Source organism: Cygnus olor, chromosome 2 (assembly GCF_009769625.2).
Source record: "Cygnus olor isolate bCygOlo1 chromosome 2, bCygOlo1.pri.v2, whole genome shotgun sequence".
In the NCBI taxonomy this organism is placed as follows: domain Eukaryota; kingdom Metazoa; phylum Chordata; class Aves; order Anseriformes; family Anatidae; genus Cygnus; species Cygnus olor.
The window spans coordinates 3493578-3510275 of record NC_049170.1 but is presented as its reverse complement, the minus strand read 5'-3'; the positions used below and the strand labels follow the sequence as shown (position 1 = coordinate 3510275).

At 42.7% G+C, this 16698-nt stretch overlaps 1 protein-coding gene across 6 annotated transcripts in view; it reads left to right on the top strand.

The window, feature by feature from the left end:
- The window catches only part of NKTR (natural killer cell triggering receptor), a 39192-nt gene extending 31159 nt beyond the window's left edge, over positions 1-8033 (top strand). For 4 of the 6 annotated variants that reach the window (XM_040549714.1, XM_040549715.1, XM_040549717.1 and 1 more), the window contains 6 exons: positions 963-1108; positions 2107-5034; positions 5271-5366; positions 5688-5747; positions 6336-6434; positions 7900-8033. In XM_040549714.1, the coding sequence (XP_040405648.1) occupies positions 963-1108; positions 2107-5034; positions 5271-5366; positions 5688-5747; positions 6336-6434; positions 7900-7978 (3408 nt within the window). In that variant the 3' untranslated portion in view covers positions 7979-8033. The remainder of the gene's footprint in view (positions 1-962; positions 1109-2106; positions 5035-5270; positions 5367-5687; positions 5748-6335; positions 6435-7899) is intronic. The other 2 variants (XM_040549719.1, XM_040549716.1) reach the window with 1 other exon arrangement.
- The last annotated feature ends 8665 nt before the right edge of the window (positions 8034-16698 follow it).

Genomic DNA, 16698 nt, shown 5'->3' with positions numbered 1-16698 from the left:
GCAAAAGTTTTCTCATCCCTTCTTTAATCCATGATACAGGGCCCAAAACTGTTGATTTTCAGTCGGTTGAAGAGGGAGAAAGTAAGAAGATATTTCTTAAATGAATTCTATGTAAACCAATGCATTCATCTTTCTCTTTTTATTCTGGGAGACAGTCTAGTTTTTTTTTCCACATATCGCTTATTTTATAAGTGGCTCAAAATAATTGAGTAAAACCCAGATGTTTTTCTTCTTTGTTAATTGAGTCAAGGAGCATCTAATTTCCTCGTATGAGTTACCTAAGTGTGTATCCAACTGGGTAATGGAAAATAATGACTTGGCAATATTATGACCATGTTTCTGCTGCTGCAGGAAAAGCTCTTCTTACCTCTTATAATGTTGCGCCTAAGCATCATTTTCTAGCATGAAGCTTCATTACACTTTTTTGAAAGATTTTTTGCTTAGCAGATGTCTTAAACTGCCCATTTCTGAAGGGCTGAACAGCAGTGACTTTTGAAACAGAGCCTGTTTTTATGATTACAGGCAGCTAAGTATCTGCTAACTGAACTGAAACATCTGTGCTTTAGTATCCTGGAGGGGGGAAGTTTGGTTATCTGCTGTAATTGTGTTATTCCAAAAAGTGTAATGTAAAGAGAACTTGACTTCCTAAATTCTACATTTTATGTTTTGGAAAAACAGGTTAGCTGGCCCCTCTCAGGCTTTGAGAAGTGCCCTCAGAGTATGAAAAGACAGCTAGCTATGTAATCAGGCTCACCTATAGCATATATTCATACCAAAAGTGGGTATCTTTGGCAGGGAATTCAGAATTTGTGTTCTTCCTGCCCTTTGTGTAAATAACATTGTCTGGCTTGTTATGAAGATGCATGCAAAACTTGTATGAGAGGTACCAGATACAGAATATATTTTTTCTTTAAAGGAGGCTGTATAATATAAAAAGTAATTGTCTTTCTTTGGTTTTATAGCGGTATCACACCCCACCTCGATCGCGGTCGTGTTCTGAATCCGATGATGATGAGAGTAGTGAGACCCCTCCGCACTGGAAAGAGGAAATGCAGAGATTACGAACATATAGACCACCTAGTGGAGAAAAGTGGAGTAAAGGCGATAAGTAAGATCCTTACTGCACATTTAAAATGACTTTTTTTTTTTAACACAAGCAATAATAGGTTATATAGCTGTTCCATGTCATTCCTGTTTGACTGACTAAAATGCGTAAAACTATCTTTGTATTTAATATCTTCCCACTTCCAGTGTTCTGAATTTAAATGGAATCTTTCTTGTAATCTTTCCTAAAACTTTTCTTCTTTGGTGATGTGACAGCAGGTCAACACATGCTGAAAAAGCGTAAGGTCACAGAGTAGTTATTTCTGATGGTACTATCTTCAATACTTAAGAAGAAATTAATTCACCTGTCCAATTTCCTACTGCTTTCCTCTGAGATAGTCACGTCAGATTTCCTTTAGCCTTGAACTTGGTTAACTGGTTTTTTGATAATAAGTAAGACAACCAAATCCACAAAGCCTGTATTAAGTTTTAGCTTCGTGTTCTTTTTACTGTTACTAGCTCTATGATGTAGCTGACTTTCCAGAATTTCTGATGACTTGATAATCTGAGTTTGTATCAAAATGATAGATAAACCCCAAATGCAGAACTGAAGAACATATTGAAAAATTGCAAATGTTTACCAAACCTGTTTATATACTGAGTGCATACAATTTGTTGCATTGCACTAGCTAGATGGTACCTAAATAAGGTGATTAAAAAATACATTTAAACATAGTTTATAAATCCCATAGTTGCAGAGTTCATAATGATGTGGACTAGGGTAATTAAATCTCTTTGCGTGGGTTTATAATGGGCACAATTGGGTGGTGATGTCTGATTCATCTCTTACAGAGAAGTGGTAGCTTTCCTCATAGTCTTGTAATTCCAAGTCTTAAAACAAGTGTAACAAGCTCATTCAAAACGCAATTGTCTAGTGGTAAATGCAGGGATTTTATAGTTCATAGACCTCGTTAATTGCCTTGGGACAGGGAGAGGGGAAAATACTTACGAAGTTCTTACAGAATTTCCACTTAGTGTGGGGCTCGCTTGTTTGTTTTTGAGGTTGAGTGACCCGTGTACAAGCAGATGGGATGAAAGAAGTGCATCACGGAGATCAAGGTCTTGGTCACATAACGGCTATTCTGATCTGAGTACTGTGAGATATTCCAGCCACCACAAAAAGCACAGAAAAGAGAAAAAGAAAGTGAAACATAAAAAGAAGTCTAAAAAGCAGAAGCATTTCAAGAAGCACAAGCAAACGAAAAAAAAGAAAACATCAGCTTCGTCAGATGTGGAATCCTCTCATTCCTTCGTCAGGAGGAAGAAGTCATCTTGTGATCGTGAGAGGAAGTCTCGTTCTTCTTCATCATCTTCTAGACATTCATCCAGAAGAGACTGGTCTAAATCTGATAAGGAAGACCAGAGTTCATCAACTTTATCAAGCAGAGACACTCGGTCATACTACAGGTCCAGGTCCAGATCTAGGTCTAAATCAAGGTCTTACTCTCGAAGTTCCAGATCAAGATCAGCCTCTAAATCATCACGTTCCCGAAGTAGATCAAGATCAAGTCCTAGCCCTAGGCATCAAAAGACTGTTTCCAACTCTCCACGAAACACTTCGACACGATTAAATGAGAACAAGCTGAACAAGACTGCTGACCCTGTAAGAGCAGTTATACTGCCGACGGATAAAGTCGTCATACCACCGGTTGTCCCAGAAAGCCTCCCTGTCATACCCTTAAGTGATAGCCCACCACCTTCAAGGTGGAAGCCTGGGCAGAAACCATGGAAGCCATCCTATGAGCGAATTCAGGAAATGAAAGCTAAAACAACCCATTTAATACCCACCCAAACTAATTATAATGTAGTTGTTGTTAAAGAGGCTAACACTTCTTCCTCCTTCCGAAAGCGACAAAGGAGTTCAGATAGTGACCGAAGTGGTTATTCCAAATATCGTAGCGATAGAAGCTCGGATAGTTGGCCGCGATCGAGAAGCAGGTCCTCCCGAAGCAGGTCATACTCAAGATCTTACACAAGATCTAGAAGTCTGTCTAGCTCAAGAACAAAATCTCGTTCTTCTGGCAGATCACAGTCACCGAGTAAATACCGCAGTGACAGGTCGGGTTATAGTGAGTCAACATCTTACTATTCCCTTAGTGATGATGATAGGCACAGAAGCAAAAGAAAATCTACATTGGGGGATCAGAACGCTCGGTCTCTTAAACTACGGCAGGAAACAAGCTCTGAAAGCACTCTCCCTTATAAATGTACAAAAGACTATGACGAGTCTTCTCAAGGACTGAAAGAGAGTGACAGTTTATCGTCTTCTGACTTCTCTACTGACAGTGAGCATTCCAGCAAAGTGAAAGGAGCCCAAGAAAAAGAAGGCCATTTTCAGTTGGAAGGAGATGCTCAGCAACAGGATAAAAGCAACTTAAGTTTGGTGAGAGGGGAGGAGAAATCCAAGTGTGAAAGGGATGCTGATCGTTCTAAAAACAAAGCCATTAAAGAGAAATCATCTGAGCAACCTAGAGGGGGTGCAAAAAGTAAACGAAAATCCTATTCAGGTAGCAAATGGGACTCTGAATCAAACTCAGAAAGGGGAGAGGCTAGGCGTAGTAGGGCAGATTCCAGAGCCTCCTCTGGTAAAGAGGAAGGAGAGGCCACATCAGGATCTGATACAGAACTTAGCGTTACCAAAAGGATAAAAAAATCAAATTCCTCAGAAGGCTTTCTGGATTCTGATTGTACGTGGAAGGTGAGCAAACAGTTGTCATCTTCCGAATCTGAGAGTTCTCATTCTAGCTCAACAAATGCTAGAGGAAAGTCAAAAAAGGCCAAACATGAATCAAAAAAAACTCTTAAAAAATCTCACTCCAAAAAAGCAAAAGAAAAATCCAAAGGAAAAAAGGAGAAGAAACACAAAGTTCAGAAAACAAAAGAAATGTTTCATTGGCAGCCCCCGCTGGAGTTTGGTGAAGAGGATGATGATGATATAAATGAAAAGCCAGTTATCAAGGACGGTAAAAAAGAAAAGCAGCTTACCAGGGACATAAAGGATAAAAAACAGCAAGCTTCTGAAAAGGATGAAGTAGTCGAAGACAAAACGGGAAATGGTGAAAAGCCTTGTACGGATGAAAACCTTCCAGGTAAAAGCACTACTGATGCCTCACCAGATCACAGTAACCTTAATAAAGATAACGTTGATCCAGACCCTTCAGCCAATGTTTTAAACTCAGGAATAAAAGTGACTGCTTGCAAGAATGAGACTGAACATGTTGAAGAAGGTAACCAGAATGGGTTGGAAGATGTTGTTCAGACAGATGACAACATGGAGATTTGCACTCCAGACCGTAACTCACCAGGGAAGGTGGTTGTGGACACATCTCCTGTCATTCTCACTGCCAAACCTCAGGCTTTAAGTGCTAGTACAAACAAAGATTTACAGCCTCCTGAACAAGATGCTGTCAAATTAGGAAACAATGTTATAGACTTTAATATTAACAAAGAAGAAAAAGAAACAGGGAAGCAAGAAAATAACTCTGTCCCTGTGTCTAGCACTAAAGATTGTAGTTTAAAAAGTGAAATCACTGAAAATACACAAAGCAATCCAATCGATAATAAATGGAAGCCTTTGCAAGGTGTTGGTAACTTGCAACCAGCTACAATTAGTACTGCCACAGAAGTAAAGAACGTAGCTTCAGCACCAGAGCCTAAACCAGCAGGTTTAAGGATTGAAATAAAAGCTAAAAATAAAGTAAGGCCTGGATCTCTGTTTGATGAAGTTAGGAAAACAGCACGGCTAAATCGAAGGCCAAGGAACCAAGAAAGTTCCAGTGAGGAAGAGTCTCCAAGTAGAGATGACAATAGCCCATCCAGGAGCCTCAGTAGGTCACGAAGTAAATCTGAATCTAAATCCAGACACCGAACAAGGTCTCTGTCTTACAGCCACTCAAGAAGTCGATCCCGAAGTTCTACATATTCGTATAGGTAAGGCATTCATGTTCCTGTTCTTTGTGTTAACTTGAAAGTTCCCAATATTCTCAAGGCATGTTTTTCTTGATCTCAGCTTATGTTTTCTTTTAAACAACACTGTATATTTTAGCACATATGGGATACTTAGCTTGAAAGATAAAGCTTTAAAATGCTTTTGCTTCCCATGTTCTTGTGCTCTTCACTTGAGTTATTCTGGTCTGTGCTTTTCAAAATTTGTTTCTTGATTGTAGGTCAAGAAGCTATACGAGAAGCCGAAGCAGAGGCTGGTATAGTAGAGATCGGTCAAGAAGTCGAAGTAGTTCCTACCACAGTTACAAGAGTCGTAGGTAAGTTTCTCTAATTGTTAATTTTGAGGTGTATTAGCAGACCAGTAAATGGTGCCCAGAACTCTGATGCTTCAGTCTCTGAGCAAGTTGGAAATGGGCTTAGCAGTGCATGCTGCTGTCTGAAGCATCTGCTTGAAACATGCAAGTTAAAACAATCAGATTTTGAAATTTCCTGTTACTGAAAAGGAATTGTATTTCATGTTTTACAGTATGAGTAAGGAATTCTGTGAAAATCATGTTCCCCTCCTCTTTCCCCTTCTTCCCTGTTCAGCACTTGTTCTTGATTAACTTAACACACAGTGTTTTGTTTTTGTTTGTCAGTCGAACCTATAGTAGAAGCAGATCAAGAAGTAGTTCCTATGGTCATCACAGCCGATCCAGGTATGGATTGTAGTTCTGTACCAACTCTGAAATGAATTTATTTACTATAAAAACATCTTAGCGTAAGAGTACCGCTGCATACATGCTATTTATTTAAAAATGTACTGTCATGTTAGCAACTTTGAGAGCAACCAAAGCAAGAATAACATAAGCGAGGCGCTTGGAAAATAACCAAGTCATACTGGTGTTACAGTGATAGGGGATGGTATGGCATAAATAATGGTGAACACATTTCCCTTTATTGTTAAATGGAATATAAAAATGAAATATAAATGGGAATAATTTTGTTGTTTGTTAATACTTCTGAAAGCAAGCTTTTATTTCACATACCATTTGTAGTGAAAACTCGAAACTTTAAGTGCTTACTAAGTCTCTTGTAGATTAATAAGTTTAATGTTGTTTTGATAATACTGAATTCTGGTATTTAAACTTCTACAAAAACTTAGAATTGTCCTGTTTTCCCCATCCTTCAAGAGTAAATTCTATATAGCGATGCATCTCTTTGCATCTAAGTGTCACGCATTTGAAATAATTGACATTTTAGACAAGGAACTGTAAATCTACAATGACTTTATTTTCCCTTTAAAGCAGGTCATACACATATGATAGTTACTATAGCAGAAGCCGAAGTAGAAGTAAAAGGAGTGACAGCTATCGGAGATCTAGAAGTTACGATAGGCGATCCAGGTATGTTATTTACTTGCATGTCTCTCATACCATATTTATGCAAAAGAATTTGCAAAGTACGTACTTTAAGTTCATGAAGGCTACAGTCTTTTTCCCCAACCATAAAAATATATTGCATATATAAATCTGTACATGTTCAAAGTAAGCATATAATTTTTTAATAATGCTGCCCGTAAGTGGTTTTTAAAATCCTGCAGTGAACTAGCTCTTAAGATTTAAATCAGGTGCCCTGTTACAAATTAAAAGCTACCTGGTATGCAAAGAATTCCATTGGATGGTGAATACTTTTTTTTTAAAAACCACTTTTGCAGTCTAGCCAAAAAGCATCTGCAGAGGAAGTGAAAAATTACAGCGCTATCCAGAATTAATTTTTAACTTCCTAGAACATGTTTTGAAAGAATATCTTAACCAGCAAATCTGGTGTGCTTCTGATGTCACTGTTTGCACTATTGTAAATTTAAGCTAAGTTATCCTACTCAGTCCAGGGGAATTACCATAGGTGCAAGTGAGCACATTTCAACAGAGATAGAAGTGGAATGTGATCTTTATATAGGGCATAAACTTCAGCGGTAAGTCAGACAGATATCTGGCTGCTGTAAATTTTCGTCCTCTGCTGTTCTCATACTCGTTTTTTCACGATGTAGTATCACCTCTTAATGGACTCTGGTGTCACCAGTTTCCTCATCAGATTCCGACAGTAAGACAACTTCTTCATGTGTTGGAAGGGAAATTAATTATATTAATGAAAAGTGTGGAAATTGTTCCAAAATCCTTGTTTTGGGATGTCAGGAAGCATCAGAGAAACAATGCTTGATTAGGATATGCCTATCCATTCAGAAAGCTTTCCTTACAGGCATGAGGCTAGAAAATGTCTAATTAAAGTTCATTCTGTATAATTTGAATATGTTTTGTGGCTTATCTGAAACAATCTGTACCATTTCTTTATGCTTGGCCAGGTGCTGAGCTTGGAATTCTTTTGGTTTGGATAAGCCAGAACATTTGAACATATTATTTCCCTTCTGCAGACACTCACGCACTCCTGTTGTTGTTATGGAGCCTAATTATTCAGATCCTTCTTCGAACTTCAAATTGCAATATGTAAAGGCAAGGAGCTGCAAAATCATTTTGGTTGAGAAATAAAACTGTATTTGTTAGAATATACTTCTTAGTCAGCTGTTAGCATTAACAAAAACTTAACTGTTTTTTGGATGATTTCTTAGCTGTATTAATGAAAGGAAGAAATCTTATAGTTACAATCAGAGTTTGACTTGAGTTGCACAGGGATTTCAGCACGTAAAGTTAATGACTATTTTAATTTTGAGTGTCCATTAATGTATGTTTCAGTTGTTATATACATGACTGTTTTCTTCTTGTCTCGTGCATCTGTCTCAATTTTTTGACATGATGCTATTTTGAATTTAAAGCTCAAAATAAAATTTTGAAGAATTCAATCTTTTCTTTGTAGATCGTATGGCTCTGACAGTGAAAGTGATCGCAGTTACTCCAACAACCGAAGTCCCAGTGAAAGCAGTGGGTATAGCTGAAAATGTTCCTTTGACGATTGAAACCATATTTAATAAGTTTGTCAGTGTTATGTTTTTAAAAAAAAACAGAACTGTTCTGAGGATGTCACAAGTGAAGTTGAAGGATGTTTACTGAGCTAGCTGAAACTTTACCATTTATCAGTGAACTCACTTGACTGACTATACTTAAGGAGAGAAGTACTGAAGCTCAACTCAACTGTTTTTTATGTCAAACGCTACTTTTACAAAATAGAAAAAAAGGGTTTTATTTCCTCGAATCGGATTTTCCAAGCCATGAATGACACTTAAGTGAGTTTGCTGACGCCACTTTTCTCGGTGCAGCAACCAGTACTGTCTTCAAGTATGTTTATAAACACCTTAAGGCTTTCTGCCTGTTACTGTTAAATATGTTAGCAACTATAAAACTGTGAAGAACTTCTTACAAAGGCTGGCATTTCTAGTTTATTAAAATGTGGGTTTTTTTTAGAGCTGGAAGGTGGGTTCCATGCTGTCTTGTGTGACTGTTGCGTTATATAGAGTATATATACAGCAGCTAGTTGATGAAAACAAAGACTGCCACGATGTCTTAATCCTTCCTGTGCTGTGGTGTTACAGAAGTCTGCTCAGAAGGGTGAGGTTACACACAACAGGAATTGTCAAACTGACAAGCAGCGAGCGAAAGTGTGATGAATTAGTTTTGATCTCAAAATCCAACCTGTCTAAACTTTTGCATTTAAAAGCCAAGTTTGTGTTAAATTGCAGTGTTCGTTAGAGGCTAAAGAAGTGTTTCTGAGCGGTCACATTTAAATTCCTACGGCAGCGCTTGGCGTACTTCAACACGTTTTGAAGTTGAATGGTGTAAACTTGAATATATCATGAGTTTGTTCAAAACACTTCTTAAAAACGTAAGTGATAAGTTTTGAGAAAATAAACCATAATGGTTCCTTTATAAAATGTCTGTAGATGTATCCCATTTGCCAGAGGGAATATCAGTGTGCAGGTCCTGAATTATATATTGTTAAAGTGAAATGACTACGAAAATACTGGTATGCCTGATAAAGCGTGGAAAGTACTTTCCAAGTGAAGTTTAATACCAAAAATGACTACGTGTTACAGGTAAATGGCTTGCAAAAAACATAGACTTAAAGCTGAAGAGCATAATTTTTTTGCAATATTCTGACTGAGTCAATTTAAAATCATTTATAAAGTTTTTCAGTGTTTAGAAAGTTGTATACTAAGAGACCGTTTTTTAATGGCATATTGTCGTACCCTAAAAAGCGGGGTCTGTAGTAAAAACAAAAACATACTAACGTAGCTTTATTAGAGCTAATGAGTACTGTTGTATTATAACTACTTTCATTACTGATTTTCTGTAATACCTTGAGATGCTTTAGTTTTCTTGAATGTTTTCAAACCTTGAAAATGACTTTTTAATCTCATCAGGACCCAACAGCTTTGAAAACGAAAAGTAGTAATTTCTTGCTTAGACATCAATTCATACTGTTTTTTATTGAATTAAGCTACTCCAAATTAGCTTTTGGTACACTTCGGAAACATGAAAAGAAAGCTCAAAGTGAAATTTGAAGACTAACGATGCCCTGCACATCTGTACATGACCAGCTAAATAAGACATTTGTGCGCAGGTTCCTAAAACGGAATCTGTCATACAGTTTTCCCCCTTTTTAGAAGAACCCGCAGTCCTGAACTTAAACTCCTGCTCTTACAATTCAATGAAAAACTGCTTGCACGTAGTCCTTTCAAATCAGTATTTTGTAAGGTTCTTATAAATGTACTTAATGTTCAAATGCATTACTCAAATCAGTATGTTTGCAGATTTCTTTTTGAACGGTAGCAGCCATTTCAGAGTCTCAAATAAATATTTCTTTGCTAACTCAAGGTAATGTTTGTCGCAGTTCCGTAGTTTTAAGTAACTTGTTATTTCCCCTACAGAGACAATAGCACTAGTGGGCTAATGGTGTAACAAAAGTTACAAACGTAAGCGTTGTCACTCAACGTTTCCTCAAACAAAATTGCTCCAGAATCTGATTTTGTCACGTTTCAGATCTAATTTGTTTTTTTTTTAAGGCCAGGAAAAGGTAGCGAAATAGATATATTGTCAATCAATTGTAGTTGTCCAGAATCGCTGCAATGTTACCGATGTCTATTTCGTATCTTGAATTAAAGCTTTATAAAGAAGTTCCATCTGGTAGATGGTTGGGGAGGGATGTGAGGGAAGGGGGGGAGTATTTTTACTTGGTGAGTTCTGTTAAATTGTGCTTCAAATAGAAAATGCACCACGGAGCTGGTTTTCTAATGTCAGTCTGTTTTTGCAATTTTGTTATTCGAAAGTAGTTGCTGTTTGTAAAATAAACTTTTGTACATATCTGCAAATGCTGTTTTCTCTAAATCTGGAAAAATCCATTGCTGCTTGAGGGAAGCGTACAGGAAAATGAGAGATGCGCTTTAATTTCTGTAGCTGCTTGTCCCTTGCAAGACTACAAGTTGTCTTTCCTTCTCCTGACCTAGATAGAGAACAATTCCTCTGCAAGACTCTGCACTAGGTTTACGTAATAGTCATCGGAGGAACAAATATTTTGAAATTTCCAAGTGATTTGAGGTCTCGCCGTTTCCTCAAGGTACATGACAGTTTCTTACCCTTTGTGAACAGATACACTTAACAGATCTTGGCGGAAATCTCTGAATGTGCGGAGTTTAACTGCCCTGCTAAATATTCTTTCCCAAATTTACATTCCCACATCGTTTCCGTAGCACGTGGGAGATGTGGTGTCGGTTGAAGTCAGCAGATGTAATGGCTCAGCATGCTAATCCATTAGTCTTGCAGACCTTCTGTTCCAGGGAAACTGGATTTCATTGGATATGCCAGCTCTGTCCTAATGGAAAAATGAATTGCCTTGATCTAAGGTTTAAAAAATGGATTTCCTTATGGGCGAGGACAAGCGGAGGTGTTGCCTTGTTTAATTTAGCCCTCAGCATGATCCGGCTGACCTGGCATTTCCCAGACGTGGGAAGATGGCTTTGGGGGAGGCAGCACAAGAAACTCCACGCAGGAGAAAAGCAGGAACACCAGGTGATGTGGGCCGTAGCAATAAAAGGTGTAAAAATGGGAATTCAAGGTAGGGAAAGTCTGAGGGGCCACCTTGGTTTGGGAGGGAAGACGGCAGACGAAATAGCAGAAGAAATGTCAGACAACTTGCGTTGCACTAGTGCAAAACAGGTTTCCTCTTCCTCATTGTCGGCGAGTCAGCCTCGCTCGCTTTTGCGTGCAGAATGTTCCCTTCTGTGCCTGAGCAGCCGTGGGCCGTGCAGAAAGCGGACATGGGAGCAGCGCAGGTGCTGCGGGGCTGCTCCTGCAGAGGTCGAGCTGTCCCCTCCTGCGGGCTGGCGGCGGGGCGCTGCGCCGTTTAAAAAATAGGGTAGGTGACACCCTGCTACGTCTTCCTTGTTAAGGACTTTTTCCTGTTAAAAAGAAAAAAAAAATATCTTAATCCTGCAGTGTATTTCTTAGCTCTCGCTTGATTATAACAGGGGTTTGGGATGGGGGGAAACGTGGGGCAAGTGTTTTAAATCTGGTTCCGAAGGTCAGCTCTGTGTTCCTGGTTGTTTTGCCAATAGGCTCCCTGCCGCCCAGCACGCGGAGTATTGTTGTGGGGCAGCTCCGCGGGGCAGGCGCGCCGCCTCCAGCTTCAGGTACGTGCTTTCCTCCTAACTTGTCGAGAATAAGAAGATAATAAACGAGCTGCCTGGCTGCGAGGGGTGTCGATCAGAAGAGGAATTGGTTTGCACAAAGCATGCATTTACAGAGCCCCAGCATAAATGCAGCTTTCCTACCCTATCTACACGCAGAGAGCCTTCGTTCCTGCTCCCGTATCGCTTTTAAACAAGGGTTATTTGTGTCGTCGCACTCGAGGGTAAGAAGCATTTAAAGTGCTCTTTCTGAAGATCACCAAGTATCTGGCGGTGGATTAAATTTCTCTCGATGGCTTTGGTGGTTCGTGATGATCACGCTTACAGTTGGGAGCTGAGCGCAGTGTTTAGATGACCTTGAGCTGCACTCTGTGATCCAGCTGGTGTAATTTCCAAACCCAGCGCTGCCTGGGATTTAAATCACGAGGAGATAAAGCTCTGCAGGCTCCACCTCTACTTAACATCCATATAAATACATTTTTTTTTTCCGTACGGTTGTGAAACAGTCATGGTTTTCCCTGGTTTTGAAATGCTCTAGCAGCCTGACTGTGGGAAGGCAAAACTGTTAAAAACCCTAAACCATTAAAGGGACCCGACCACGGATTTAATAAGGTCTGCCTGGCCCTCTGCGATGGGACTGCACGCACGAAACCAGCCTGTGATTTATTTTTCGGTTTGTTTTTAATGGAAGCAATATTTCACAATTGCAGCAGAGGCACGAAGACTGGGGGGGGCGTCATTAATTTGGCATTAATTGCTGCTTGCTGTGATGTGAGTGTGCCCTTGAAAGAGCACGGTGCTGCCCAAGAAAACAACTCTCCTTATCCACCAAGGGGCTGACGTGGAGAGGGAGCGTTCCCCACGGATGCTCCCCGGAGCACAGTGGAGGCCAGCAGGGAGCTGGAGGATGATTTGGAAGGTCCTCGGAAACGGGAGAGGGGTTAAGGGGATGCTTCCAGGAGAAACGACCTGCCCTTTTGGGAAGGGCCCGGCAGAAATACTGCCATACCTGGCACGATGAAAGCTTTTTTAATCAGTGATCCCATACCAGCTGAGATCAGAGGCAGCTCCGTAGGGGGAGGCTGCTGGTGTTTCACCTCCTCCCCGGCTGTGGCCTGAAAGAGCTGAGGGCCTGGATGTGGCTGTGGTGATAACCGAGCTGCAGGTGCACCAGGAGAAAAAAAAAAGAACCAGGAAAAAATGGAATCCTTCAGTAAAGACCCCTGGCTTTTGCAAGAGTTGTAATACCGGTGTTTTACATAATACGTAATACATAATTACACGTGGCATGTGTAATACATGTAATACACGTGTGCGTTTTCTGTCCCTGTTGTCCCCTTGTGCTTTGAGGTCTGCAGCCTCCTCTGGTGACGGTTTCCACCGTCTAAAGAAAACACAGCAAGGGGAAAAATTCATTCTCTATGCTATAATGTGCAGTTTTGGTAACGTTATGAGTGTGCTTGGCTCTGGTTTGGGGAGAAGTAGTGAGCAATTGCTTAAACTAAGGGAGAAACAAAGCCAAGAAGTAAAAATAAATAAATAAAAACTACTGAACCAGCTTTAGCTATGCCAAGCATGCCTCCTGATGCTGAAATCCAGCTTGTTTTGATCTGCTTGAGTGACAGGGTTCCTCTACACCTCCTGCAGCAAGCTGCACGCCTCCCACTCTTGTTTTCCATCCCCAGCCATAGCACTGAACAACCGCCCTGCTGGAAAGGGGGGTGTCTGAGCTCCTAGCCCCAGGGCCCTCTCCTGCTGTGGGATGTCTCCTCCTGCCCCCCCTTTCTGGGGTAAATCACCCAAGTTCCCATCCAACCTGTCTGTAAAATGGGCTAACGCTGGGTTTCGGCAGCTGCAGTGCCAAAACCAGCACTTCCTTGAACTTCTGTTTAAAAAAATAAATAAATAAATGTATTTTCTGATGTCTGAAGCTCTTTTGCTGCTGCTGGAGCCCATCACCACTACTTCCCGAGGTCAGAGGAGAAGAGAAAATGATCTTTTGGGAAGTGTTGTGCCAGCCCTGCCCCGCTCTGCTCCCGCAGCTTTGTGCCCCGGCCTTACACAAGCACCGACTTTTTCCTTTGTTTCCACTGAATTGCAGCCTATTTTTTTTTTTTTTCCCAAGCCGTTTCTCTAATGTGTCAAAGCTTGTTTTGAAGTCTCAGCCCATCCTCCCCAGTACTGGAAGTCCCTCCCGGCTCGCTATCGTTTGCAGCTGTAATAAGCGAATTCGCTATTCATGCAAGTAATTATTAAAAAAATATTTTGAGCAGTACCAGGCCTGGGACGGCTCCCCGGGGACTCCGGGGCTGTGTATCTCTCCGGTTTCATGGCGAAGTGTAAATAACTCCTCCAGCAACGTTTCCCTCCAGCTCCATGTCACCGGGTCCCTGCCACCCCTCCGGTGGCAGCAGCGCGGCCTCGCGAGCGGCGCTCCCCTCGGTTTTAACTCCCCCGTGCCAAATCTGGGCACGGTTTTTGATGAGTTGCTCTGGGGCTTCATTCCACTTCGTAATAACGAGCTGAAACTCGGCTCTGGCTCGAGCTTGTCTGACCTGAGCCGGGGCTGCTGGAGCTTGCGAAACATCGCCCTGAGGTGCCCGGTGCCTGCCGGTCACGCTTGGACGCTGTCTCTCGGCTCCTTCAGCTTTGGAAAGCTGAGCGTCCGTGCACAGTCCAACAGCTCGTACTGCTTCTTTTAACATTAACATAGAAGTGTTCATGTACTTCATGTTCCTCTTCCTCACCCCAGAAGTTTTTGTCGGGGGGGGGACTGTCTCCCACGGCCATCGGTGTCAGCGAGGGAGGGACGCTCGCTGGTTTTCCCTGTTCGTGCCCGGTTTCTCTGCACAAGCGTTTACTGAACGAGATGGCTTCTGGCCTCCGAGCTCGTCTTTCTCATTCCCAATCTGTAGCCCTAACGGGATGGAAAAATTCCCCATGGATTCCATTCCATTTGAGCCACAGGGGACCAAAACTACTTAGAAATGAACACACCTCGCATGTACCTGCTTTGCCGCTCCGCCAAGCGTCAGCATTCCCCCGGCAGTCCTGAAAAGCGCTCTCTAACCGAGGTCCCATAACCTTAGGGTGCTTTGGGTGGGAAGGGACCCCAAACGCCCCCCCAGTCCTGACCCCAGCCATGGGCAGGGCCCCCTGCCACCAGCCCAGGAGCCCACAGCTCCATCCAGCCTGGCCTTGGGCACCAGGTGGGGTGTTCCAAGGGCACAAATGTCCATCTAAGGGACAAGTAAGGATCTGTTCTTAAGAAATAGGTAAAAATTAGAGTGTGCTTGGAGACCGGCATGCTCAGAAGGGGCCAGCAGGCAGCCCAGCCAAGGCAGGGCTCATTTTTGGCACGCAGCATCCCGCAGCCCTTCGCTTCCCCAGCACAGACTCCAACCCGGGGCGAAGTTTTCCCGGCTCCCTGGAGATGCTCTTGACTTATAAATGCAGCTCTGGCTATTTCCTGTGGTTCTTAATCTTGCTAATTATTTCAATCAAGGTGTCGGTTGCTAACTTCCTACCTAATGAAATGCCGCCTCTCGTCCTTCGCGGTGTGAAGATGCCTTTGAGCCGCCAGCCCCGTGCTGGGAAGACCCGCGCAGCTCTCACACCTGGCTCCTCGACAAGCAACGCCGGTGCTGGAGGTGACTTTCCTCGCCAGGTTTCTGGGTGATGGATGGATGGAAAGTCACCTTCACGGCGCGTGTCCGAGCTTTGTGGAAGTTCAGTCCTTGAGTGTGCGCGGCGCGGCGCCGGAGCCGCTTCGTGTGCGTTTTGGTAGGGGGTGGGATGAGGACTCAGGCTCATTGGTAGGACTTGATGGGGTCTAGCTGGGGTAAGAAGTCATCTGCCTGCATCTGGCTGGACGTGGTGATTTTGGTCTTTTCCAGCCTGGATGATTCGGTGAGTTGGGAGAACCCCGTAGTTCCCTTCTCCATCCAGATGTGCCCTTCTGATTTTGGCTAGCATTTTATCCATCCCAGTAGTCTGCTTCCAGCAGCAACAGGAGGAGACGATTCTTCAAGAGAGCAGGCCAGGCAATATCTGCAGCTCATGCACCCCTACTCCCCCAGCAGCAATCCTCACACCAACGAGGAGCTGCACCAACGAGGAGCAGCCTGCCCATTCCCTCTGGGATCTGCAAGCATACTGATGGCCTGAGCATTTCTCCAGCCCTTTTTTGAGCCCACGAACATTTCTAGCTCCTGTGGCAACCTGCCACCTAAAGCACACCTTGGCCACACATTGAGGTGGCAACTGGGATTTCAGCTGTAGCTGCCAGCTCCAAGGCATCACATCAGCGTGGTCTGGACTTTTTTCCTCCTGATGCTTTACCGTATGCATTCCTGTACCAAAATTCATTTGAAACTTTTGCATCTGCTTTTGCATTTATTGAGGTCCTTGTGGGGTTGCTCACCATCCATGTGGCATTTGGGGACACCGGGAGGGCTCCCCTGCGAGCGTGAGCTGTGGCTGTGCTCCTCGCCCACCGGGTTGCTGATGAGGATGGTGAAGAACCCCAGACTTGGTGCCGGCCAAGCCTTCTCCATCCTGAAAAGTGGCCACCGAGCCCTGCCTTCTGCTTGCCGACTTTTACCCAGCTGCTGAGCAATAAAGGGGCCTTCGATCTTGTCCTGCAGCAACTCGTTTTCTTTAAAAGTCTTCTCAAGGGTGTTAAAAACAACAAATATTTATAAAATCCTGTGGTTGTCCCACCTAGAGCATAGAATCCACATACATTTCCATGGAAAAAAAGGCAAAGTTTTGTTGAATTCACATTTGGCTGGCGCCCTGAATGCAGCAGGAGTTGTTCGTGCAGGGAAGTAGTAGCCAAAACTGGCTGGAGACAAGTCTGGTGGGAGAAAACAAATATTTCTTCCCCCAAAATGTCAAAACTGCCAAGTCGAGTTGTTAATGGAGAGAGCTCCTCCAACACACCAGCAGCGAGGACAGCTCGGCTCGGCTCGATGCACCCAGAGCAGAGGCCTCGATCTTTAAACCTGCAGCTGAGCAACACTCAAAAGAGCTTT